At 38.8% G+C, this 26967-nt stretch overlaps 1 protein-coding gene across 1 annotated transcript in view; it reads right to left on the reverse strand.

Annotated features, from left to right (window-relative positions):
- ACACA (acetyl-CoA carboxylase alpha) overlaps positions 1-26967 on the reverse strand; it is a 260973-nt gene that overhangs the window by 182915 nt on the left and 51091 nt on the right. Inside the window, exons 9-10 of the mRNA XM_007947891.2 lie at positions 17759-17869; positions 11205-11414 (exon numbers count right to left, since the gene is read on the reverse strand). Coding sequence (XP_007946082.2) covers positions 11205-11414; positions 17759-17869 — 321 coding nt within the window. The remainder of the gene's footprint in view (positions 1-11204; positions 11415-17758; positions 17870-26967) is intronic.

A 26967-nucleotide genomic window follows, 5' to 3' on the forward strand; every position in this document is an offset into this window, starting at 1 on the left:
TTTCACACTGTTTCATTATTATACAAGATCCCTGGACATGAATGACAAACTCAATGGAAAGTAAGAAATCTAAGGATTTTTCATTTTGGATCACAAGCAACCTTACCAATCAGAAATGATGCAAATACACAATGTGGTAGACTGTTCACTGTTCCCTAGTTTCTAGTGTTCCCAGTATTCTCTCCTTCTTTGAAGGAACATGGCTGCCCAGTTAGGGATTTGATTTTCTAATTTCTCTTATAGTTAGTGATTAAGCTTTGACCTATGGTATGTCAACACTATTCAGTGACATTTGCACAACTCTTAAATCATGTTTTTGAAAAGGAAATTGATTGCCCTTGCCCTCCATTCTTAGGCTTTCCCCTTCCTATGAACTGGAATATGGCCATGATAGTGCAAGCCAGTTTCAACTATGCAAATGAGAAGATGCTAAGAATGGCAAAACAAGATAGAACCTGAATGTCAAGATAGCCTCATGGAAAAGAACTGTCCTACTAGCTTTGGAGGAGCTGTAGTACCACAATGCCTAAGGCTCTTGACTGCTAACCACAGGGGGCTGGCGGTTCAAACCCACCAGCCACTCCTCAAAAGGAAGGTTGGGCAATCTACTTCCATAGTGATACCACCTCGGAAACCCAAGGAGGGGTTGCTATGAGTCAGATCCGACTCCACGGCACATAACAACAACAACTAGCTTTGGAGAGTTTATCTCAGACTACTATGGAAGAGAATAACAAACTTCTATCTTACTTGAGTCACTGTATTTTTTGGATTGCTTTGTTATATCAGCTAAACCTATATCCTGTTACTAGTTGACATCAAGTTAACCCCCAACTCATGCACAAGGAATGAAGCACTGCCTAGTCCTCATGATTAGTTGGAGATCAGATTGCTGTAATAAACAAGGTTTCATTGGTTGATTTTTAGATTGTATCATCAGGCCTTTCTTTCTTGTCTGGAAGCTCCATTAAAACCTGTTCAGCATCACAGCAACCTGCAAGCCTCCACTGACAGATGGGTAGTGGCTGTGCTTGAGGTGTACTGCCTGGGAATCAAGTCTGGGTCTTTTGCACGGAAAGGGAGAATTCTACCACTGAACCAACCCTAAAGCAATACAAAAAGTATTAACTATAGGTAGGATGCTGCTGTTGAAAATATAAATATGATACTGGCTTAGAAATAGGGTGGTTGGTTGCAAGGTAACAGATATTGTAGACTGGAAAGCTGGTGGCCAACTTATGGCATAATAAAACATTTGGTAAGCTGTTTCCTACCACATGGAAAGATAACCACATGCCAACTAAGCTTTAATAAAATGGTTTGAAAAAGGCAGAAAGTTGAAAACATCTGCTTTTGCATCTCTAAAAATCAGAAGATTAGCAGCAATAAGATGTCAAAGGTCAGATTAAGGGTGCCACATTAGTTTCAGCTGGTTTCAAGGTTAGGATTAAACTGAGGAGAGAAATGGGGTAACCACAGAAGCCAGTAAATTAAACAGGATAACTCTGTATCACCTGGAAAAATATCTTTGAGTTTGGTTACTCTAACATAAAGCTGACAGGAAGCAAACAGCCTAGAAGTTTTTGAAGTTTTTGAAGGAACTGTATCACTAAAGAAACCACAAATCTGGCCTTCAAAAGCCTATGACTGATGATTGGAGCTATCATTGTGCCCCCAATCCTGCACCGAAGTCAGCTCTGTCAAAGAAGGTATAGTTTTCAAAGCCTAACTCGCAGAGAAAATTAAACAAGGAAAAACTTCATAATGAGCAAAGCCAAGTGCTATGAAGAACAATGGGCATGGAATTTATCCCAAAGAGCAGAACTAGGGGCAGACAGAAGGAATAATTGAGGTATTACTTTACTACATGGCAGGAAATCATCACAATTTCTGCTCTACAAATTTTTGCCTGTTATTCAAACTTATGCACCAACCAATAATGCTAAAGATGAAGAAATTGAATTTTACAACTTCTATAGTCTTAAATGGATCAAACATGTAATTAAGAGGCATTGATAATTACTGATGATTGCAATGTGAAAGTTGGAAACACAGTAGAGGGAGCAATAGTTGGAAAAGGCAGCCGTAGTTGGAAAAGGCAGCCTTGGTGACAGAAATGACACCAGAAAATACATGATAGAATTTTGCAAGAATGAGTTATTCACTAGAAATGCCTTTTCTAAACAACTTAAATGGTGACTATGCACGTGAATCTTGCAGAATGGAATTCACAGGAATCAAAGTGACTGTATTTGTGGAAAGAGGCAATGGTGAAGCTCAATATCATCAGTGAGAAAAAAGCTAGGGGCCTACTGTGGAATAGACCATCAACTGCTCAAATATAAGTTCAATTTGAAACTGAAGAAAATTAAAACAAGTAAATGAAAACTGAAGCACAACTTTCAGTATATCCCACCTGAATTCAGAGTCACCTTAAGAATAGATGCTATCATATGCATGCCCATGTTCATCACAGCCCAATTCACTATAGCAAAGAGATGGAAACAACCTAAATGCCTAAATCAACAGATGAACGCATAACAAAACTATGGTACATTCACACAATGGAATTCTATGCTACGTTAAAGAATAATGAAGAATACACAAATCATCTCATAAAGGTGGTGAATTTGGAGGACATTATGCTGAGTGAAGTAAGTCAATCGCAAAAGGACAAATATTGTATAAGCCCTCATTGAAAAAGTCAAGGAAAGGTTTACTTAGGGTTTTCACTAAAGAAACCATAAATCTGGCCTGTTGTTTACTGGGGATGGGAGGGAAAATTTTGGACTAGTTGAGGGTCACATGTTGATTTGGGTGAGGTGAGGGAGGGTACAGAAAGACTCTGTGACCAGCATAACGACACTGGGGAATAGAAGGACATGGAAACATGTACATAAGATACAGACAACAGATGCAAATACTAGTATATGCACAATGCTGCATTACCACTAACACCAAACACCAGGCTATGGATAAATGTATAGACAAGTGAGAAGATGAGGTAGGGGTTGGTGAATAGGAACATACTCTAGACCAAGGATAGATTTGGCTGAAGATAATCTTACATATGCACTTGTGCTACAAAATTAGCCACACACATTACAGAAGGAACAGAAGACAGAGTTGGATAACCTCTCAGAGATGACCGAACACCTTGAGGGAGAAAATCACCGGCCTGCCAGCTCTGGACCATAGTCTTGGGAGACATCATGTTCAACTGGCACAACACAGTACATAAAAATCTTGTTCCAAAACCTACTTTGGTGAGTAGTGACTGTGCTCTTAAAAGCTTTCAAGTGGAGACTGAACTATCCCTTATTGCTGATGATATGATCCTATACCTAGAAAACCCAAGAGACTCAGCAAAGAAATTACTGGACCTAACTGAGAGATTTAGCATTGTGGCAGGATACAAGAGCAACATACAAAAATCAGCTGGATTTCTCTACATCAGCCAAGAGACTGATGAAAAGGAAATCAATACCATGTACAACAGCTACCAAAAAAATAAAGTACTTGGGAATAAATCTCACCAGGGACACAAAAGACCTGTAACAAAGAAAACTACAAAACACTACTTCAAGAAACCATAAGAGATCTACATAGATGGAAGCACATACCATGCTCATGGATGGGAAGATTGACCATTGTGAAAATGTCAATGCTACCCAAAGCAATCTATACATTCAATGCAATCTCAAACTAGATACCATCAACATTCTTTAAGGACATGGAAAAACCAATCACTAACTTTATCTGGAAGGGAAAGAGACCTCAGAAAAGCAAAGCACTATTGAAGAAGAAGAGCAACTAGGAGGTCTCACACTCCCAGATCTCAAAACCTACCAAACAGCCACAGTAGTAAAAAACAGCCTGGTATCGGTACGACGACAGACACACAGACCAGTGGAAAAGAACTGAGAACCCAGAAATTGATCCATTGACCGATGGTCAGCTGATTTTTGACAAAGGACTGAAATCCATTACACGGAGGAAGAGACAGTCTCTTTAACAAATAGTGCTGGCAAAACTGGACACCCATTTCAAGAAAAATGAAACAAGATCCGTACTTCACACCATACACAAAAACTAAGTCCAGATGGATCAAAGATAAAATGTGAAACCTAAAACTATAAAGTTCCTCAAGGAAAAAAATAGGGGCAAAATTAGGGGCCTTAATTTATGGCCTAAATACTGTTAAGCATAATCCAAAATGCACAAACAGCAGACGATAAAATAGATGAATGGGACTTTCTAAACATTAAATTTTTATGTACTTCAAAAGACTTCTCCAAAAGTCAAAAGAGAAACTACAGATTAGAAAAAATATTCAGTAATGACATATCTGACAAGGGACTTATCTCTAAAATTTATAGAAAACTCCAACATCTGAACATCAAAAAGACAAATAATCCAATTAAAAAATGGGCAGAAGACATGAATAGACACTTCACCACAGGGCAGCCAACAAACACATGAAGAAATGTTCACGATCATCAGCCATTAGAAAGATGTAAATCAAAATAACAATGAGATACCATGTGGCCCCAGCAGTAATGGGTGGACAAGTTCAACAAGATAGAAAATAACAAATGCTGGTGAGGATGTGGAGAGATTAGGACTCTCACATACTGCTGGTAGGACTGTAAAATGATACAACCACTGTGGATAGCAGTATGGAGATTCTTTAAAAAGTTGGAATTAGAAATACCATTTGACCCAGCCATTCCATTGCTAGGTATATATCCTAAAGAAGTGATAGCAAGGACAAGAATAAATATATGCATACTCATGTTCATCGCAGCACTATTTACAATAGCAAAAAGATGGAAACAACCTAGGGCCCATCAACAGAAGAATGGATAAACAAACTATGGTACATACACACAATGGGATACTATACTACCCTAAAGAGTAATGTAGAATCTGCAAAACACTGCATAACGTGGATGAACGTGGGAGGACATTATGCTGAGTGAAGTAAGTCAATCACAGAAGGGCAAAAATTGTATTAATCCGTTATTGTAAAAAGTCAAGGAAAGGTTTATATATGGAAGGAAACTTTCTTTGTTGGTTACTAGGGGTGGGAGAGGAAGGGAGGGAACACTGTTAGATAGGTAGAGACAAGTAGTGATTTGAGTGAAGAGAAGGGCAATGCACCAAATGTGAATGATCAACATGGTAGCACTGAGGAAGACATACAGAGATGCATGGGAGGTACAGACAACAAAGATAAACAAACCCTTTAGCACACACAGTACTGTGTTGTCAGTGAAGGCAAACATGGATATACAGGTGGATAGATGGGTGGACAGGCTGAACTATTATGTATGTCTATGCAGGGGGGAGTATGCCCAAGACCATGTATAGGGCTGGCAGACAACGTTTCTGCAAGTGTATTGGTATGTTCTGTAAAAATTCCCAGGTATATAGTATAGCTGACAAGGGACAAGGTTGTAGTCACCTCTTGGCCACAGCCAGCTACTCAAAGGGAGAGAGTAGGTGGACCTGTGGGCTCAGGACCATAGTTGCAGGGGACATCAAGCTCAATTGGCATAACACACTACACAAAAATACTGTTCCACATCCTACTTTGGCGAGTACTGACTGGGATCTTAAAAGCTTGCAAGTTGCCATCTAGGTGCAACGATGGGTCTCTCCTCGTTCAGAGCAAAGAAGAATGAAGAAAACCAAAGATGCATGCAAACAATTACCCCAGCTGACTGGTACACCATGCAATCTGCAGCCTATACGATTATGAAACAACAAGAACTGGATGGTGCCCGGCTACCACTGTCAACCACTAGGAGAGGGATCTATGTAGGGCATCCTGGATAAAGTGGGAGAACGATGTAGAACAAAACTCAAAATTATTTGGGGGGAGGGGAGGAAGGGACCAGGTTTGCTGGTCTGATAGAGCCTGATGAAACCATTGAGACTATGGCCCCTAGCTGCCCTTCAGGTCTGGAATTGAACTCACTCCTGTGGCTTCCAGCCAAACAAAAGACAGCCATATGAGCTGAACATTTACATTAGGTAGACACACTTCTTGGAGAGAACACTCATGGGAGAATAGTAGGGCTGTGTATGCACAGGGAGACAGCTCAGGAGGTAGAAGTGCATGGGAGGGAAGGACACTGGGAAGAGGTAACTATGGGGAGGATGTGGGAGGGGAGCTGTTGCATTATGGGAGATTGCAATCAATGTCATGAGACAAAGTGTATGTGAACTGCTGTATGGAAACTGAATTTGCTCTGTAAATATTCACCCAAATCAATCTCTCTCTCTCTCTCTCTCTCTCTCTCTCACACACACACACACACACACAGAATAATGTATAATCTGCAAAACACCACAGAATATGGATGAACTTGGAGGACATTATGCTGAGTGAAATAAGTCAATCACAGAAGGACAAATATTGTATTAGTCTGTTATTGTAAAAAGTCAAGGAAAGGAAACTTTCTTTTTTGGTTACCGGGAGGGGAGGAAACGCTCCAAAATATTTAAAAAAAAAACCAGGTTTGAGCAGCCATCTAAGATGATCTAAGATGCAACTATTGGTCTTCTCTCATTTGAATGAAAGAGTGAAGAAAATTAAAGGCATCTGGAAACAATTATTAGTCCAAGGATAAGATGGACCATGAGGACCTTAGCCTTCATGACCCCAAGAGCAGAAGAATTAGATGGCACCTAGCTACCAATGCCAGCCACTTAGAAATGGATCAAAACTGAAGATCCTGGATAGAGTAGGAGTAAAAATGTGGAACAAAACACAAGAATGACCAGAATTACTAGTTGGATAGAGTCTGGTGGAATCTCCAAAATTTTAGTTCAAGGTTAGCCTTTGGGCCTAGAACTGGACTGACTCTCATGGACTGGCTCTCAGCCCAACAGTAGAAAGACCTACATGCAGAACACCTACCCCAGGGTGATGCACTCACCTACTCTAGGGAGATAAACCCCTTAGAGCAATCAGCCATGAGGCACCACAGGGGCAGCATTCACGTAGAGGGAAAGCAGGACAGACAAGAATGCATAGTAAGAAGGGCACGGGAGGGAGTAGTCACAGGGACAAGAGGGGAGGAGAGTTTGTTAAGGTCGCGGATGGTAAGCAGGGCGTGAAATCAAATGTACCTGAACTGTTGAATGTAGAACAAATTTGCTCTATAAATTTTCACCCAAAGCACAATAAAAATTAAAAAAAAAAAAGAATAGATTCTATGTACTGAACAATGATGGCCTATGATGAGACAAGTTGTGAGATAATATCAAGAACATCATACATGAAAAAAGCAAAAGGTCATTAAAAAGACAGAAAGGGGGGGGGGGAAAGGAGGCCAAAATGGATGTCACAAGAGACTCTGAAACTTACTCTTGAACATAGTGTAGCTAAAGCAAAAGGAAGAAATGATGAAGTAAAAGACTGAACAGAAGATTTCAAAGGGTAGCTTGAGAAGAAAGTAAAATATTATTGTGATATGTGCAAAGAAATGGCGCTAATAAACCAAAAAAGAACATTCTTGGCCTTTCTCAAGCTGAAAGAACTGAATAAAAAAATCCAAGCCTGAAGTTGGAGTATTTAAAGAAAGAGTCTATGGGCAAAATATTAAATGACACAGGAAGTATCAAAAGAAAATGGAAAGAATACACAGTCATTGTAACAGACAGAACTGGTTAACATTCCACCATTTCAGGAGACAGCATATGATCAAGACCCAATGACACTCAAGGAAGAAGTCTAAGCTGCACTAAAGTCACTGGTGAAAAACAAGGCTCCAGGAAATAATGAAATACCATTTGAGATGTGTCAACATATAGATACAATGCTGGAAGTGTTCACTGTCTATGCCAAAAATGTTGGATGGTTACCAGACCAACTGACTGGAAGAGATACATATTTGTGCCCATTCCCAGGAAAAGTGATCCAACAAAATAGAAAAGTTATCAAACAGTACCATTAATATCATATTCAAGTAAAACTGTGCTGAAGATAACTCAAAAAACGGTTGTAGCAATACATACATAGAGAACTGCCAATAATTCAAGTCAGATTTTAAGAAGAGGAAGTAGAACGAAAGATAGCATTGCTGATGTCAGATGGAAAATAGAGAATACCAGAAAGATGCTTACCTATGTTTTATTGACTATGCAAAGTCATTAGACTACATGGATCATAACAAATTATGGATGATTTTGTCAAGAATAGGAATTACAGAACACTGAATTGTGCCCATGTGGAACCTGCACGTAGACCAACAAGCAACTGTTCAAACGGAACAAAGGGATGCTGTGTGGTTTAAAATCAGGAAAGGTGTGTGTCAGGGTTTTATTCTTTTATCATACTTAATCCAACTATGCTAAGCAAGTAACTCAAGAAGCTTGACTATATGGAGAACACGGCATCAGGAAAGGAGAGGAGTCATTAACATCATCTGTGACATGCAGATGGCACAACCTTGCTTGCTGAAAGTGAAGAAGACTTCAAGCACTTCCTGATGAAGATCAAGACTACAGCTTTCAGTATGGATTACACCTCAGAATAAAGAAAACAAAAATCCTCACAACTGGATCAATAAATAACATCACAATAAACTCAGAAAAAACTGACATTTTCAAGGATTTCATTTTACTTGAATTCACAATCAACAGCCACCAGCAGCAGCAGTCAAGAAATCAAATGATGTGTTCCACTGGGCAAATCTACTACAAAAGCCTTGGTAAAAGTGTTAAAACGCAAAGATGTCACACCTTGAGTAGTAAAGTGCACCTGACTGAAGCCATGGTTTTTTAAGCGCCTCCTCTGCACGCAAAATCTGGACAATGAATAAGGAAGACAGAACTAATGTCTTTGAATTGTGGTGTTGGCAAAGAATACTGAGTATACCATGGACTGCCAAATGAACAAACAAATATGTCTTGGAAGAAGTATAAATAGAACCCTCCTTAGAAATGAGAATGGTCAGATACCATCTCTCGCACTTTGGAGAAGTACCTGGAGAAGGACATCATGCCAGGTAGAGAGTCAGCAAAAACGGAGACGACCCTCAATGAGATGGACTGACAAAGTGGCTGCAACAATGGACTCAAACAGCAACAATTGTGAGGATGGCACAGGACTGGGTAGTGTGTTGTTCTGCTATACAGAGAGTTTCCAAGAGTAAAAACTGACTTGACAGCAGCTAACAACAATAGACCAATGATTGCTATGTTATTTTCCATTTCCCCTCTTCCAAATGGGAATGACCATGTTCATACTATACCACTGTATTCTGAACATATGAAGGGAGGACAGATAACAAGGTGGTAGAGATAATTTGTATCTTAGGTCACTGTCCCATGAAAAGTCACATGCATATCTAATGGAGAGGAATGTACATCACCCAGTGATCTTGGACTTTCAGTTAAATATATCAACTGGATCAGATTTGGGCTGTATTCCTTGGGGAAGGCAGTGTGGGAAAAGCAGCGTTTTGAACCAGTTTGGACTGGTTCAGTAATGGATGATGAAGCACATCAGAGGAGATCTAAATTTTAAAATTTGGGTGAACAGGAACAATAACTGGAATGAAAAAAATTACAAGCTGAAGCCCTAGAATGGGAGACTCAGAAGAGGAGTAGCAAGTCCTTTCAGGAGCCTGGTGAGATAGACAGGATTATTGGTAAAAACCATAGAGAGTGATACACACTCAAAATGATGTAGCCAGCTGTCATCCTGAGCCAGGGTACTGCTATTTCCCACTCTGTGGGCAAGGTGTTTGGTTGCTATGCACTCAAGTTCTAAAAATTCAGATCTGTTCCCCTGACTCTTCCTCAACCATGACTGACCTAGGCAGAATGAGTTCAAAGCCCCAAGGAAAAGGATATGAAAGGATACTAGGTAACCAGAGAACAGACTATGGTACAGATGCTAATTGCCCTCTGGTAACTTCTTTCTACTTTATCCTTTTTTGTACTAGAAACTACTGAATTTTAGCTGAGCACATGGCCACCCAGCTAGTGACTATAAATCCTAACATACCTTGCAGCTATGTGTGATTTTGTAACTAAATTGTGTCCAGTGGTATGTGAGTAGAAGTGGTATGTGATTCCTAGATCATGTTTTTATATGCTTGCCCTCTATGTCCCCTTTTTGGTCCTTTCCATAGGCTACAATGTGAACATAATCTTGTGAGCTAGCTTTAATCAAGAAGATGATGACACCAGCCCAGAGCAACGGCTGACAAACTTTTTCTGTGAAGAATAAAACAGTAATTATTTTCAGCTTTACAGAAAAGTCTGATACAACTATGCAATATTGCCATTATAGTGATAAAGTAGCCACAGACAATATATAAATGAATGAGCATTCCTGTGTTCCAATAAAACTTTATTTACAAAAACAAGTCAGATTTGGGCTGAGTTGTAGTCTGCTGACTCTGTACTAGGAGATGGCAGAGTGGGTCTCTTATATGGAGCACTGCCATAGTACCAGCCCTGTACAGCTTATCTCTGAACTATTAAGAGAGAAAGAAATAGAAACTTGTTCAAGCCACTATATTTTAGAAGTCTCTTTATTGCCAGCAATTTAATGCTGCATTCTAATACACATGTGTGCATGTGGCTCACGGGAGTAGGAATTAAACTTGCAATAAAGATTACCATATATTTAGCTCACAGAATTCAGAAGAAAGAAGAAGTGGAAAACACATTTCTAATAAGATAAAGATTGAATCATAATTCCAGGGAAGACCATGTTTAGACCCCTAAATTAGAACTGCTTCCAAGATATCCTACAGTATCTCTGAGAGATTATAGTCTACAGAAAACCACAGATTACATCAATTTTAAAAATACTTAGCGAATAAGATATAATGTATTTGAATAAATTCATCTGAAAACTCAATGATAACCAACCTAGAAAACAGAACTACTTATTATTAGAAACTTGTTAGCAAGTCAAAATATGAGTAAAAATTCCAAAACATTTATCTTTTGCCCTACTCAAAACAGTATACTTATCTTTTTAAAAAAGAGTTAGCTATTTTTATCAGTGACTCTTCTAGAGAAAGAATAACAGATTTTTTTTCCTCCAGGGTGGAAAATCCTATCAATTATCCAGAATCTCTGCTTGAAATTCTGCTATTCTCAGACTGGTACATGAACTAATCTATAGCAGCTCAGTATGATAAAACAGAAATTTGAGCATCTCAGATGCACACCTGTTCCATATGTTCAAATACTGCTGGAGTAGCAATAGCAGCTGGTGCCTCTTCAATAATCTTCTGATGCCTGCGCTGTACAGAGCAATCACGACCGAACAAGGAGATAGCATTGCCATACTGATCTGCTAGGATCTGCACCTCCAGATGACGAGACTGTTTGGCTAGTCTCATTACAAATATAGGTGATCCAGGAACTTCAGCTTGCACCTATGTTAAAAAAAAAATAAAACAAATTCTTCAATGGTAACCCTTTTTGCTATTCTGGTAAGTTACTTCAAAATTTCAACAAGCAAATATCTAGAAGTGTCAGGAACCATGTTAATCAGCAAAAATAAATAAATGAACAAAATATAATCCATGCACTTTTATATTTCAGATACTGCATTCTTCATTATATAATAAATACACCTACTCCTCACTTATTGACAATCTTGTTATCCAACATTGCACATTACGACAATAGTGAAAAATCTACCATCTGACTATTCTGCACATTAATGAGACAGCAGCATGGCGGCAACAGTTGCAGAGCGTCCTTCCCTAGAGGAGGGTCTCCAGGCAGCCTCTGGGAAGCTGAGCTGCACTGCCTCACATACTCTATTACCTCCTGTTGTTGGGGGTGCTGCATTCAACTGCCACATGGGCCAGTCTTGTCTGTGGCCATAGCCTCTGGGTGGACACACAGGCAGCACTGAGCCTGTGGGCTCCTGTTCTGGTTCCCAGCTCCTATGTATCCTGAGGCCCCTCAGCTCAAAATTGATGTAGAAAGAACGAGGGATCAGAGAGGATGTCTAAAAGAAACGTGCAAGTTTCACGACATCTCAAAATGAGACAAATTGGACCTAAAGCCTCTGCCTTGGTGGGGCTGAGTGCACAGCTAGGCTCCTAGCACTCTTGCAGGAAGCCACGAGCCTTGGTGAATTGCCAGGCTCGGAGGGCAGAGCAGGCTCTGAGATCGTGAATGGAGAGCTTGCAGAGGGGTACAGTGCAGCCTTGGAGGCAGCTCCACAAGGGCGGGTCTAACCCAGTACAGGAGGAAGGTAAAGTGATTAAGCCACGGGCCCTCCAGTCACGTAAGGCAGCTTCTCTGCAGAGAAATAATCCATAACTAGACTTGTTATAGTGATGAGCACATCAGTAAATCTTATCTGTTATTATTTCTATGATATTTTCTAAATAAAAAAAAATTGGACAAATGGTCTGAAAACAGGGAAAAAAAATCCTCCATTCTCACATACTGCCAATTTTCACACAATGACCTGGTCTTTAGAACCTAACCATGTGATACATGAGGAGTGGGTGTATTAATTAAGGACTATGAAGAAGTATGAACACCCAATATGTGACAAGGGCAAACCACAAAATATTTAAAAATATACACACATACACACACAAACCCCACAATGGCAAATTCAGCCACTGACTTAGTACAGACAAATGTCCAGCTCTGAACAGACTAGATGCTTTTCCTGTTTTACATTACATCATACAATGGATTGTAGTTCTTCATACTTTTCAAAAGATTTTCATCTTTAGTTTTGAAGAATATTGTCACTGGATGCAGAATTCTGCAATACTATTTTCTTTTAGTTTTTGAAAGATATCTCAATCTCTTCTGGCTTCCACTGTTTCTACTGAGATGTCAGCTGTCAGTCTTATTGTTACTCTTTGGAAAGTAGTCTTTTTTCTCCAGCTGTATTTAAGATTTTCTCCCCCACCCCCCCCTTTTTGGAGGGGTATGGAGGAAAGGAGTAGTTTTACTTTGATAAACTTAGGTGTGCTTCTCTTGTATTTTTCCTGCTTGGGGTTCACAGTGCTTTTTGAATCTGTGTTTGGTACCTTTTGCCAGTTCAGGAAAATTTATTATAGTCATTATCTCTTCAAATACTGTTTCTGGTCCATTATTTCTTCACATACTACTTCTCCATTCTTCTCTTCTGAGCCTCCAAGTACATAATTTAGATCATTTCATTGTATCACATATATCTTTTATGTTCTGTATCTTTTATGCCGTTTTGCTGTATAACAAGTTACCTCAAAACTCAGTGGCTAAGGACATCAAGCATTTTATTTGCTCATGATGTTGTATGCATCTGGATAGCTCTCTGGTGTTGTCTGGGGTCACTTACATGTATACAATCACCCGGTGGCTTGACTGAGGATGAATGCCCTAAGATGGACTCACTCACATGTGTGGTGATTTGTGGTGTTGGCTGGTGAGTCTAGGAAGCTTCAAACTGTCACAGCTTATCTCTGTTGCACGTGGTTGCTCATCTTCCAGTAGGCTAGACTAGATTTCTTCAGTTGTTTTCCAAGAGGGTGAGGGCAGAAGCTGCAAAGCCTCTTGAGCTCTATGCTTTGTAACTTACATAATGTCACCTTGGCCACAGTCTAATGGTCTAAGCAAGTCACAAGGCCAGGTAATATTTCAAGAAGTGAGGAAGAGACTCCATCTCTTCATGGGAGGAACAGCAAAGTGCTGTCACAACGTGTAAAGAAGTGTATATACAGGGATGGAGGAGTTATTGTGGCCATCTGTAAAACAATCTACTATGCTCCACCCACTGGCCACAATTCACATACCTCCCACATGCAAAATAGACTCACCCCCTCCCAAGACCCCCAAAGTCTTATCCAAGCATGGCATCAGGCTTGACGTCCATTTTCTCATGAGTCATGTCCAGAAGCAAATCAGCTCCTTGGTTGCAGCTCCACAGATGAAGGTTTTTCTTGGTCCAAAGACCTGGGAACTAAAAAGACAAGTTATCTGCCCCCAACACTCCCAATATATAGTGGTAAGATGGGGAGAGGATAACTGCAATATATAGTCCTGTTCAAAGAGGAGAGGAATGGGAGGTACACTGAAGTCACTGGCCCATAGCAAATCTGAAATCCAGATAGTGCATGTTTTCATGGGCAGTGAATTTTTTTTTTTTTTTTTTTTTTTTTAAATTAGGGTCTGATTCTGCTCCCTGGGTGTGGCACCCCAATCCACAGCTCCCCACTACTCTGAGCTCTGTCTTGTGGGTTTCTGGCTCCATTCTCTAAGAAATCTTTTATTATTATTATTTTCATTATTATTAGAAATGACCATGTTTTTGGCAGAGCAGCTTTCTCAGCCTTCTTCTTCCCCATAGAAAGCTGAAGATCAAGAGAGTGCCTTCATTTTGACAACTGTCATTGTCTAAATCTCTTTTAATCCAAGCCTGACATGCATCCATCAATACATGTTTCTTAAAAACTGTGGGTTTCCTATGAATTGTATTGGGGTTCACTCCATGCCCCAAAAACCACATCTATAGTTCTTTTCCAGACCTCTCTATACTTTGGGCCTATCAGTCTGCTGTGAGACAACACCTTTAAGATTACTAGAAGTCCTCTGTCTAGCTGAGAGGGTGTAACAGTTATTGCCATCAATACTTCTGAGGTCTTCAAGGACCTTAAAAGTATACTCTTGATTAGGCATTTACTCTGAGATCATTTCTTACTTTGAGAATCTTTTGCTAGCTGGAGAGATTGAAAATAAAAGTAACTGTATTTTCAAAGACAGCAAGTTCTGGGTCCTTCATACTTCCTCTAAATTCTTCTTGCCAATTAAACATTTCCTTCTTTAGCTCATCTCATTTTTATGGTTCCTTAGGTTATCCAGCTAAGAGCACTCAACAGATACTTGCAACATATTGTGTAAAGATGTCCTTTATCAGAGCCACATGTTTCTTCAATACAATGTTCAATCTTCCAAGTTGCCTCAGGAAATATTTTTTTCCCATTGTTCCATCATTACAAAATATGGGTAGCTTTTTCTTCCAGACTCCAATAACAATTTCCTCACTCCCTTTCCAGCCTCCACTAATAAACAGTTCACCATTCATCAAGGCTCCATTAACATTTTTTCCAGCATCCATCTATCAGCTAGTCTCAAAACCAATGCCATATATTTGCTTTTATGTTATGGCAGGATCCTACTTCTAGATAGCAATTTCTGTGACAGTTAATTGATGTCTAACAGATCACCAAAGCTTTAGTGGCTTAAGACAGCAATCATTTTATGTGCTCATAATTCTGTAAATTAGCAAACTGGACTGAGGTGGGCAGTTCTTCTGTTGGTCTTGCCTGGAGTCATTCATGCAGTTACAACCATATGGCATTTTCACTGGAGTTGGATGACGTAGTATGTATGGCCTCACATTTCTCATAAATAAAAACATTTCTCATAACTGATGCTGGCTATCATCCAACAGGTCTAAGAGGCCTCAGCTGTGACAATCATCTGTTTCATGTGGCCTTTTTCTCTCCAACAGGTTAGACTGGGCTCTTCACATAGTAGTCATAGGGCTCATTCCAAAAAGTCCAAGAGCAGAAGCTATAAGACCAGTTGAGGTCTAGGCTTCAGAACTTTTACACCATTTCTGCCATATTTTATTGTAAGAATAAGTCCCAAGGTCAGCTGCAATTCAAGGAATGAGAAAAGAGACTTCATCTCTTCATGGGAGGAGCAGCAAAGTCATATTGTATAGGGTGTGCATATACAGATGGGAGCAGTTATTATGGTCATCTTTATAAATAATCTGCTACATGTTTTGCTCTTTGTCATCTTTTTGTCTCTTCATGCTTCAATCTGGATTTTCATCTGGCCTATCTTCCAATCACTAATTCTCTCTTCAAATGTGTCTAACATGCTATTAAAAACCTCTCTGTTGACTTAGGTATAGTTATTCTATTTTTTTCAGTGCTAGAATTTTCATTTGATTCTTGATTATGGTTTCTAGTTCTCTGCTAAAAATTGTGTCTTTTATTTCTGTGTTAGATTGGGTTCTCTAGAGAAACACAAAAACCAGCAAAGCGTATATATATATTTAGAGAGAGAGAGAGAAATTTATCTTAGGAAAATGGCTCACAAATGTATAGAAGCTGGCAAGTCCAAAGTCCCTGGAGGAAACTTCGGGCTGTCGGCAGCCTTAGCTTCTGCAAGTGCAGGGGGGCGAGCAATTCAAGGCTGGCAGGCAGTACACTGGTTGTTGACTCCAACAAAAGACAAATACAAGATCTCCAGGCCGAGCAGTGGGCTGCTCCCTCACAGAAGTTTGTAGTCCAAACACCAGGATTCCAATCCCTCAAAGAATGTCTCTCTTCCCAGGATGTCCCTGGGTATCTTGGAAGCAGGCCACACCCCTAGGGAAACTCCCCTTGGGCAGACTGGTCACTTAGAACACAGTCATCTGATCCCATCATGGGAACAACCACACAGAACTGGGGTCCAGCCAAGATGACACACAGCTCCAACTATCACAGTTTCCTTAAAATATATTAAGCCTAAAACCAAAAAAACCAAACCCACTGCCATCAAGTTGATTCCAATTCTTAGCAACCCTCCTTGGGTTTCCGAGGCTGTAAATCTGTATGGAAGAAGACTGTCTCATCTTCTTCATGCAGAGCAGCTGGTGAGTTTGAACCACTGACCTTCTGGTTAGCAGCCAGATGCCTTACCCACTATGCCACCAGAGCTCCTTATCTTAAGCACAGTGTCTTTTAGAAATACTTTGAAGTTCTGGATGCTATCTTTCGTTGGAGATGATAGTCATTTGATTCCTGCAGACAGCTAATCTAGGAGCACTAGAACATCTTGAATATTTTGAAGCTGAACTTTAGTTTCTGTGAGGGCACGCCTATTTCCAATTCATCTTGATGTACTGTCCTTCAGGATCCTAACCTAAGGTGGGGTTGGCTTCCCAGGGTTTCCTGTCTTTAGCAAGTACTGAAATCTAATTTTTGTTCCTCAGTCTAGTGAGTCTGTTGAAAGCTCTGATAAGCTTTTCAGTTGCCTGACACTAAATCTGGCCCAGTTTTTCTAGTAGTTCTCAGTGGGAAGACTGGTTTCAGTTACCTAGTAGACTATCACTGGAACTTTAAGGACTTTCACATAAAATGTCCTCTTACTCTTCTAGATTTTTCAACTATTTGATTCCACAGTAATAAGTAATTTTCAAACGTCTAAAGCATTTCATAAAAGAGGGAAAAAATATAGCATGCTTTTCTTTTGCTTCTAAGAGCAGAAGACCTTTATCTAGACCACTTGAGACATCAATCTACCTCATATGAAACTAGGATTATTAGAGATAAATGTAAAGACAAGACTGAGGTAATATTCAGCTTCTGTCCTTCAAAACAGAATATAGCAAGACAATACTTTTATCACTTTTTTCTTTTTTAATCTAATATATCATGGAAGACCCAGTTCATACAGTTTTCCCTTTAGCCCATGACAATGAAGCAAGAGTTTGCTTTTGAATGTTAAAAAATAAATAAAAGGAAAATAAAATTAAAAAGTAAAAGATGATAACAAATAAGAAAAAGGATGAAGATAAGAGAGTGAAAAAGCGTAACTGAAAAAAACTTTAAAAAACTTTAAACTTTTGAGAAAGATAGTGAGAAAGACTTCATTAATTACATGCAAAATAAAAAATCATATATTCTCTGAACAAATTATTGTGAGTTGAGCCATACATTTCTGATATATGTGTTAATTCAAATGAACAAAACTTGTATCCTACCTGTCTGAAGAGGTTAGGGAAGTCATCTGCATTGTTGACTTTTCTGATTCCCTTCCCCCCTCCTCCTTCTGAGGCCTTGATCATTACCGGATATCCTACTTCTTCTGCTGCCTTCAAGAAGAAAAATAGAAACGAAATAAAGTATAGTATTAGAAGCTAAGGAGAAAACTAGCACTTTCTCCTTTTAAGAATGCAGTCATTTAATAAGTCTATATATAGTAAAATAGAAAGATCTTCAAGACATAGAATTAACTGAAAAAAAGAGAACAGTTAATTATAGTATTAGGTTGAACCAAAAGAAACTGCCTTTTTTTTTTTTTTTTTTTAGGAAAAAATGGTTGAATATTAGCAATTTCATATGGCTTAATCTAACATAATCCCAGAAAACAAAATATTTACATATGACTATGTACACATTCGTACACTCACACATGTAAGTGCAAAGAGTAAAAAAGGCTAGAAGAATATATACCAGAAGGTATCCATAAAAGGAAGACTGTAGATGGAAACTCAATTTTTTCAGTATACAGTTCTGTATTGTTGGAATGTTTTTCCAATAGTATGCAAGTATTCACATATTACTCATATTTTCTATTAAAACAACAACAACAAAAAAGACATAAGGAGTTCATTTAAGATAAGCTGGTGGTCTCAGTATAGTTTTCCTACTACATGTAAGACTCGAAAAATCAGAATTCTCAAGTATCTAGAAATCTTCCACTTTTTAACTGGAGAGAAAAATGACAAGCTATCAAAATAGTAGTAAAGCCAGTTAGAAAACTAATTTTCAGTACATGCTTCATCATGCCTTTTCACATTTACATTACTATATAACGATCAAGTGATGACACTAAAAGTTACTAAAAAATTAATTATATATCCATCAAGAAGGAAGCTGTTCAAACCAAGACAGACCCATATAATATGCAACTATTAAAAAGAATGAACTAGCTTTCATAGATAATGGTATGGAAGATGTTCAAATTATTAAAGTGAAAAGTGAGCTGGGGAAAAGTTAACTAAAAATTTTAAACAACCAAGTCATTCCTTTATCAAAATATCTCATCTTTGTCTTTTAAAGTTTTGCTACACTACAGCAATATCTATAATATCTATCACTAGAAAAGATATTTCAAATTTTCATTTGTCTCACTAGATTAGAGACTAACACTTTTCACTCATAGTCCTCTCTTCTAAACTCCCCTTAACTGTATTTTTTCTAAGCTTATATAAATAGAGTAAGCAGGATGAATTCAATCACTGGGTGACAAGAGATCAAGGAAACAAAGAGCCACAAATAAGGAAAAGTCTAAAGTAATAGCTCACAGGCAGTCAGTAAGACGGTCAAGCCTTTTAAAAATATATTAACACTCCAGGTGGCTCCTGTAAGATGGCAGAATAGGCAGAAAAACTACACAGAACCTCTTCAACAAAGAAAAAAGAAACCAACTGACACAGATATAGAAGACAGTCCTGAGTGCTGAGCTTTGAAAGGAAGCATACAAAAGTGGACTAAACCCCAACTAGTAGAAGAACTTGAAGGAAAATACTGAATAATAAGGAGACAAATGGAGCTGTGGACTGTCAGCAATCTTAACGGCACAGACAGTTTGGATATTTCCAAGTGGTATTAGGACCTAAGAATTAACCTAAAAATTGACCCTACTCGCCAAGGGCTGCAAGAAGAACTACACTGATGGCTGATGACTAAAAAGGGAAACAGAAAGGAGATAAACAGTTGTGGAGTGTTGGTTGTGCTGAGGGCACAGCTATTTTGATTGTTTACAAGCTGTTACACCATTTTTGATACCGAAAGCAACAGCATTCTCTCAGGTTCCAGGGACCTAAGAATAGGCTCCACTTGTGGAGTAGAGCACAGACATACAGGCAGAGGACAGGAAAGGTTCTAGTTTCTGGCTTTTTCTCTCTTTCCGTTTCCAGGTTCCCAATTTTTTCCTTTTTGTGGTTCTGTCCATCCCTTGTTTTTCATTTTCAATTCTTCCTTCACTAATCTCTTACTCTACCTCTTTTCTCTTATTCCCCTCCCCCCAGATATTTTTTTCTTTAAAAAGAAAAAATAGGAAAAGTATTTCTTTAAATATTTTGCCTCATGTTTGCCATTCCTTTTCTTTCCCCTATCACTTTTTGAGGATTGTTCCTGAGTGTTTATGCAGTGTGTTTCTGTTCTCTTGCTTTTACCTTTTTGGTGTTTTTTCTATTATTGTTTTTGTCTAACTGAGTGAGAGACAGCAACCGTGCCCATATGCCCCAACCATACCCACACCTCCTGCAGAGGCACCTTCTGAGTGAGGGCCAACACTTGCTTCTGCATCAACTGGCCAACAATACACAACAGCCAACACGAGCCTGACTCACCCTTAAGTGCTCTTCATAAACAGTTAACAGAGATCTGTGCAGTCACTCTCATACTCACTCTCATATGGTGAATGCATAAGTGCTGCAAACTAGCACATAGAGGAGCACAGTGCTCTGCTTACTCAGATACATCCAAACAAAACAAAGATAATGAAAATCTTGAGGGAATCACTCCTACAATCACCAATTAAATATAAATACAACAACGTCACAATGTCTTGGAGACAAGAGACCATCATGGTCCACACAAAGAAGCAAGAAAAGGAATAGAAACAAGGGACCAGGATACAGACCCACAAAACATCCCTGAGGAAGCAGCAGCATTGGAACTCCCTAATAAGGAATTCAAAATTATTATATTTAGGTACCTTCAACAGATTGAGAGACAGATCAAGGAAAACACTGACAAAATTAAGAAAAACAAAGACAAAACCCTCAATTTTGGAAGACAATACAAGAACAAAATGACAAAATAAATGAAAAATTAGAAATGATACAAATCTACAGATAGAAATCCAGAAGATCAACACTAAATTTTCAGAAATACATAACACACACTGAAAGGGCAAAGGAGCAGAACTGAACCAAAATGAAAGACAGAATTAGTGAGATTGAAGATAAATCCCTCAATACTTCTTTGGAAAGGGATCAATCAGAAAAGATATCTAAATAAAATGAAGAAAGTCTAAAATTCATCTGGGATACCATCAAAAGGAATAACCTAAGTGTAATCAGAATTCCAGAATAGGAAGAAACAAAACCACAGAGAAAACAGTGGAAGATTTGCTGGAAGAGAATTTCCCTGATATGATGAAAGATGAGAACATATACATTTAAGAAGTCCAATGAACCTGAAACAGGACAGACTCCGAAAGAAAATCACAAGACACATCATAATCAACCTCATGAAAACCAAACACAAAGAATGAACCCTGAAAGCAGCATGGGAACTATGAAAAGTTACCTACAAAGGGCAACCAATAAGACTAAGCTCTGATTTCTCAGCAGAAACCATGCAGGTGAGAAGGCAATGGGATGGTATATATAAAACCCTGAAACAGAAAAATTCCCAATCAAGAATTATATACCCAGCAAAACTGTCCCTCAAATATGATGGTGAAATTAGGAGATTTCCAGATAAGCAGAATTAAGTGAATTTGTTAAAACCGGACGAACCTTACAAGACATGCTAAAGGGAGTCCTTTGGACAAACAACCAACAGCAGCAAACAACAGACCATTAACACACATCATGACATAACCCAGAAGCCAACCCAGTTATAGAAGTATCCAAAGTAAAATAAGCTTACAAGATTGTAAACAGGGAACAAGAGACATCAATTGGCAAATAAGGACAACTACAAAACAAGAGGGAGAAAACAGTGTACTTACAGAACTTCTAAATGGTGAAGAAGTAAAGAGAACTGCAAGGTAAAACAGCCTGTTCCAAATGTGGGGAAAAAAACTATAAACCACAGGATAACCTCAAAGAAAAATGATAAGCCTTTCCATCACAATAAAAAAGAGGACAAGCACAAATATTCAGCTTTTACTAAAACAACAGCAACAAAGGAAGTGATAACACAATTCACAAACAAAATGAGCTCCACACAGAAAATGATATGGAAGAAATCAGCAACACCACAAAAAAACATAACCCATCAATACACTGTCTGTAAGAGATACACCTTAGAGACAAAGACAAAAGCAGACTAAAAATCAAAGGCTGGAAAAAAGATATAGCAAGCAAATGGCAATTAAAAAAGAGTTGTTGTTGTTGTTGTTGTTATGTGCTGTCGAGTCAGACCTGACTCATAACGACCCCTCCTTGGGTTTCCGAGGCAGTATCATTACGGAAATAGATTGCCCCATCTTCCTTCCGAGGAGTGGCTGGTGGGTTTGAACTACCAGCCTTCTGGTTAGCAGTCAAGGGCCTTAGCCACTATGCTACCAAAGCTCCCTAAAAAATAAAAATAAAAATAATAATAATAATATTGCTGCTCCTCCTTTTTTTTTTTTTTAAAGAGTAGGAGCAGCAATATTAATTTCTGATAAACTTGACTTTAAGACCACCATAAAAGACAAGAAAGGACAATATGTAATGATTAAAGGATCCATTGAACGAGAGGACATAACCATAATAAATATCTATGCACCCAACAAAAGAGCCCTAAAATACATAAATCAGACTGTAAAAGAGTTGAAAACAAACAGATGACTCCACAGTTATAGTAGGAGGCTTTTTAATGCACCACTTTCAATCAAAGATTCAACAAATGGAAAGAAACTCAACAAAGATGCAGAAGAACTAAACAATACAACCCACCAACTTGACCTTACAGACATCTACACAGCAACTTCAGCCAACAATAGCACATTATACATTCTTTTCCAGTGCACATGGAACATTCTCCAGGATAGACCATATTACGCCATAAAGCAAGCCTTAATAAATTTAAAAACACTGAAATACTGCAAAGCATCTTCTCAGATCACAAGGTGATAAAAACTAGACATCAACAATTAGAAGATCAACAGAAAAAGAGCAAACACATGGAAACTGAATAACACACTCCTTAAAAACGACGGGGTAATACAAGAAATAAAAAATAAACTTAAAAAATTCCTTAATCAAGTAAGAATGAAAACACAACATACCAAAATCTCTGGGACACAGCAAAAGCAGTGATTGGAGGCCAATTTATAGAAATAAATGCACACATCAGAAAAGAAGAAAGAGCCAAAAATCAACACCTTAAACCAACATCTCCAACAATAAGAAAAAGAGCAGCAAAAAGAGCCTATAGTCACAAGAAATAACACAGATTCAAGCAGAAGTAAATGAAACAGAAAATAGAAAGACAATAGAAAAAATCAACAAGACTAGAAGTTGGTTTTTTGAAAAGGTTAAAATTGACAAACCACTGGCAAACTTAAAAGAGGGAGAGAATACAAGTAACATGTAACATGAATAAGAAACAAAATGGGTGACATCACAACAGAACCAACTGAAATAAAAAAGATACTATCAGGATACTACAAAGATCTGTACTCCAACAAATTTAAAAATCTAGAGGAAATGGACAGAAATCTAGAAACACACCTCTTACCTAAACTAACACAGACTGAGGTAGAAAAGTTGAACAGACCCGTAACAAAAAAAGAAATTAAACAGGTCATGAAAAAATGACCAACAACAACAAAACCCTGGCCCAAACGGTTTCGCCAGAGAATTCTACCAAACATTCAGACAAGAACTTACACCAATCCTACTCAAACTACTCCAGAACACAGAAAAGGATGGAATCATCCCAAATTTATTTTAAGAAGGTAGCATAACCTTGATACTAAAACCAGACAAAGACATCAATCAAAAGGACACCTATAGACCTCATGAATAAAGATGCAAAAATCTTCAACAAAATCCTAGCCAATATACTCCCAACAACATATCCAAAAAATAACATACTATGACTAAGTGGGATTCATACCAGGTATGCAAGGATGGTTCAACATTAGAAAAACAATCAACATCATCCACCACATAAATAAAACAAAGGAGAATCACATGATCATATCAATTGATACAGAAAAAGCATTTCATAAAATCCAACACCCATTACTGATAAAAACCCTCAGCAAAATAAGAATAGAAGGGACATTCCTCAACATAATAAAGGGCATATATGCAAAACCAATAGCCAACACTAATCTCCATAGAAAGACTGAAACCATTCCCCTTGAAAACAGGAACCAGACAAGGATGCCTCCCTCTATTACCACTCCTATTCAACATTGTACTGGAAGTCCTAGCTAGGCCAATAAGTCAAAGGCATCCAAATTGGTAAGGAAGAAGTCTAACTATCCCTTATTTACTGATGATATGATTCTATACCTAGAAAACCCAAGAGATCCAGCAAAGAAACTACTGGACCTAATTAAGAGATTTAGCATCGTGGCAGGATACAAGATCAACATACAAAAATCAGTTGGATTCCTCTACACCAGCACAGAGATTGCTGAAAAAGAAATAAGGAAATCAATACCATTTACAATAGCTACCAAAAAAATAAAATACTTGGGATTAAATCTTACCAGGGACACAAAAGACCTGTACAAACAAAACTATAAAAGACTACTTCAAGGAACCAGAAGAGATCTACATAAATGGATTAACATCCCATGCTTGTGGATAGGAAGATTGAACATTATGAAAATGTCAATTCTACCCAAAGCTATCTATACATTCAATGCAATCTCAACCCAGATCCCATCAACATTATTTAAGGATATCGAAACACCAATCACTAACTTTATATGGAAAGGAAAGAGACCTTGGATGGCATAGTGCCTAAGGCATTTGACTGCTAACCAGAAGGCTGGTGGTTTAAACCCACCAGCCACTCCTCAGAAGGTTGGGCAATCTACTTCCATCATTATACCGCTTTCAGAAACCTAAGGAGGGGTCGCTATGAGTCAGATCCAACTCGATGACAGTGAGTTTGGTTTTTCTAGTTTTTATTGAAGAACAACAACAAAGTAGGTCTCAAACTCCCGGATCTCAAAACCTACTACACAGCCATGGTAGTCAAAACACTTTGGTATTTGTAAAACAACAGACATATAGACCAGTGGAATAGAGCTGAAAACCCAGAAGTAGATCCATCAACCTATAGTCAGCTGATTTTTGACAAAGGGCTGAAATTCATTAAACGGGGAAGAGATTGGCTGTTTAACAAATGTGCTGGCAAAACTAGATATCCATTTGGAGAAAAATGAAACAAGATTTGTACCTAACACCATGCACAAAAACTAATTCCTGATGAATCCAAGACTTGAATGTGAAACCTAAAACTATAAAGTTCCTCAGAAAAAAACTGTTGTTATATGCCGTCAAAGAGAGATGCAAATCAAAACAACAATGAGATATTATATGGCCCTAGCACTAATAGCAAAGTTCAACACACAGAAAATAACAAATGTTGGAGAGGATGTGGAGAAATCGGGACTCTCATACAGTGCTGGCGGGACTGTAAAATGACACAACTACTGTGGAAAGCAGTATGGCAAATCCTTAAAAAGTTGGAATTAGAAATATCATTTGATCCAGCAATCCCATTACTAAGTATATATCCAAAAGAAATTGAGAGCCAGGACAAGAACAGATATGTACACTCACGTTTGTCGCAGCACTAATTACAACAGCAAAAAGGTGGAAACAACCTAGGTGCCTAACAAAAGAAGAAGGGTATTTTGGTTACCCAGTGCCACTCTGACAGGAATGTACCACAAATGGCATTGCTTTAACAAACAGGAGTTATTCTCTTACAGTTTGGAGGCTATAAGTCCAAGTTCAAAGTGCCAGGCTCTAGGGGCTTGGTGAAAGCCCCTCAAAAACTTGGGCTTCAGCTCTGCCTCCTGCTCCCAGACCACTGAAGCTATAGGCTCTTCTTTATTCAGACAGCTGCTGGCTGCTGAGGCTGACAAACCCAAGATTGACAAGTGTAAAGGCATTACCCTGATGTTACCAAACAACACGCCAGGCCACTAATTCAAGTCCAGCAGAAGTCCCAAGATTGGCATGGCATGACAGGCTACATGCAAGGTTCAAGCATGCCAAAAATCTGGAGATCTTCCTCAAAGTTGCTTCTTACATATTGGAAGCAACCAGAACCCTAAAACAGCTACTCAGCTGCTCCAGTAGATTCCATCATGGAACTGACTGCCAATCTCACCACGGGGAATAAATACATTCAATCTCACCATGGGGAATAAATACAGTCACTCAACCAGGCCCAGCCAAGTTGGCAACAACCTTAACTACCACCAATGGATAACTAAACTATGGTACATACATACAATAGAATACTATGCAACCCTAAAGAATAATGTTAAATCTGCAAAACAGTGCAACGTGGATGAACTTGGCGGACATTATGCTGAGTGAAATAAGCCAATTACAGAAGGGCAAATACTATATTAGTCTGCTATTGTGAAAAGTCAAGGAAAGGTTTGTATATGGGAGGAAACTTTCTTTGTTGGTTACCAGGGGTAACAGGGGAGGGGAGGGAGCGCTGCTAAGTAGGTAGAGATAAGTATTGATTTGGGTGAATGGAAGGCCAATACACTAAATGTCAGTGATCAACACAGTGGAACCAAAGAGGAAGACATAGAGAGGTACATGGGAGATACAGACAACAAAGATGAACCCTTTTGCACATACAGTACTGTGTTGTCAGTGACGGCAAACATTGATCTACGGTGGACAAGCTGAACAATCAGGTATGTCTAGGCCAGGGGGATTGTGCCCATGACCACGTATAGGGTTGTCAGACAATGTTTCTACAAGGGTATTTGTATGTTTTGTAAGAATGTCCAGGTACACAGTAGAGGTGACAAGGGACAAGGTTGTGGTGACTTCTTACAGCCCGCTATCTGCAGGGAGTGAGTAGTTGGACCTATGGGCTCGGGACCACGGTCTCATGGGACATCAAGCTCAACTGGCATAACATACTACACAAAAACAATGTTCCACATCCTACTTTGGTAAGTAGTGACTGGGATCTTAAAAGCTTGCAAGCAGTCATCTAGATGCAACCATAGGTCTCTCCTCGTGCAGAGCAAAGAAGAATGAAGAAAACCAAAGACGCACACAAGCAATTAGTCCAAGCAACTGGTATACCACATGATCCTCAGCCTATATGACTATGAGACCAGAACTAGATGGTGCCCAGCTACCACTGTCAACCACTCAGAGAGGAATTGGTATAGGAGATTCTGGATAGAGTGGGATATGTAGAACAAAACTCAAAATCATATTAAAAAAAAAAAAAA

The sequence above is a fragment of the Orycteropus afer genome, unplaced genomic scaffold (genome assembly GCF_000298275.1).
Source record: "Orycteropus afer afer isolate SDZICR_OR568_19922 unplaced genomic scaffold, OryAfe1.0 scaffold00196, whole genome shotgun sequence".
NCBI classification, from domain to species: Eukaryota; Metazoa; Chordata; class Mammalia; order Tubulidentata; family Orycteropodidae; genus Orycteropus; species Orycteropus afer.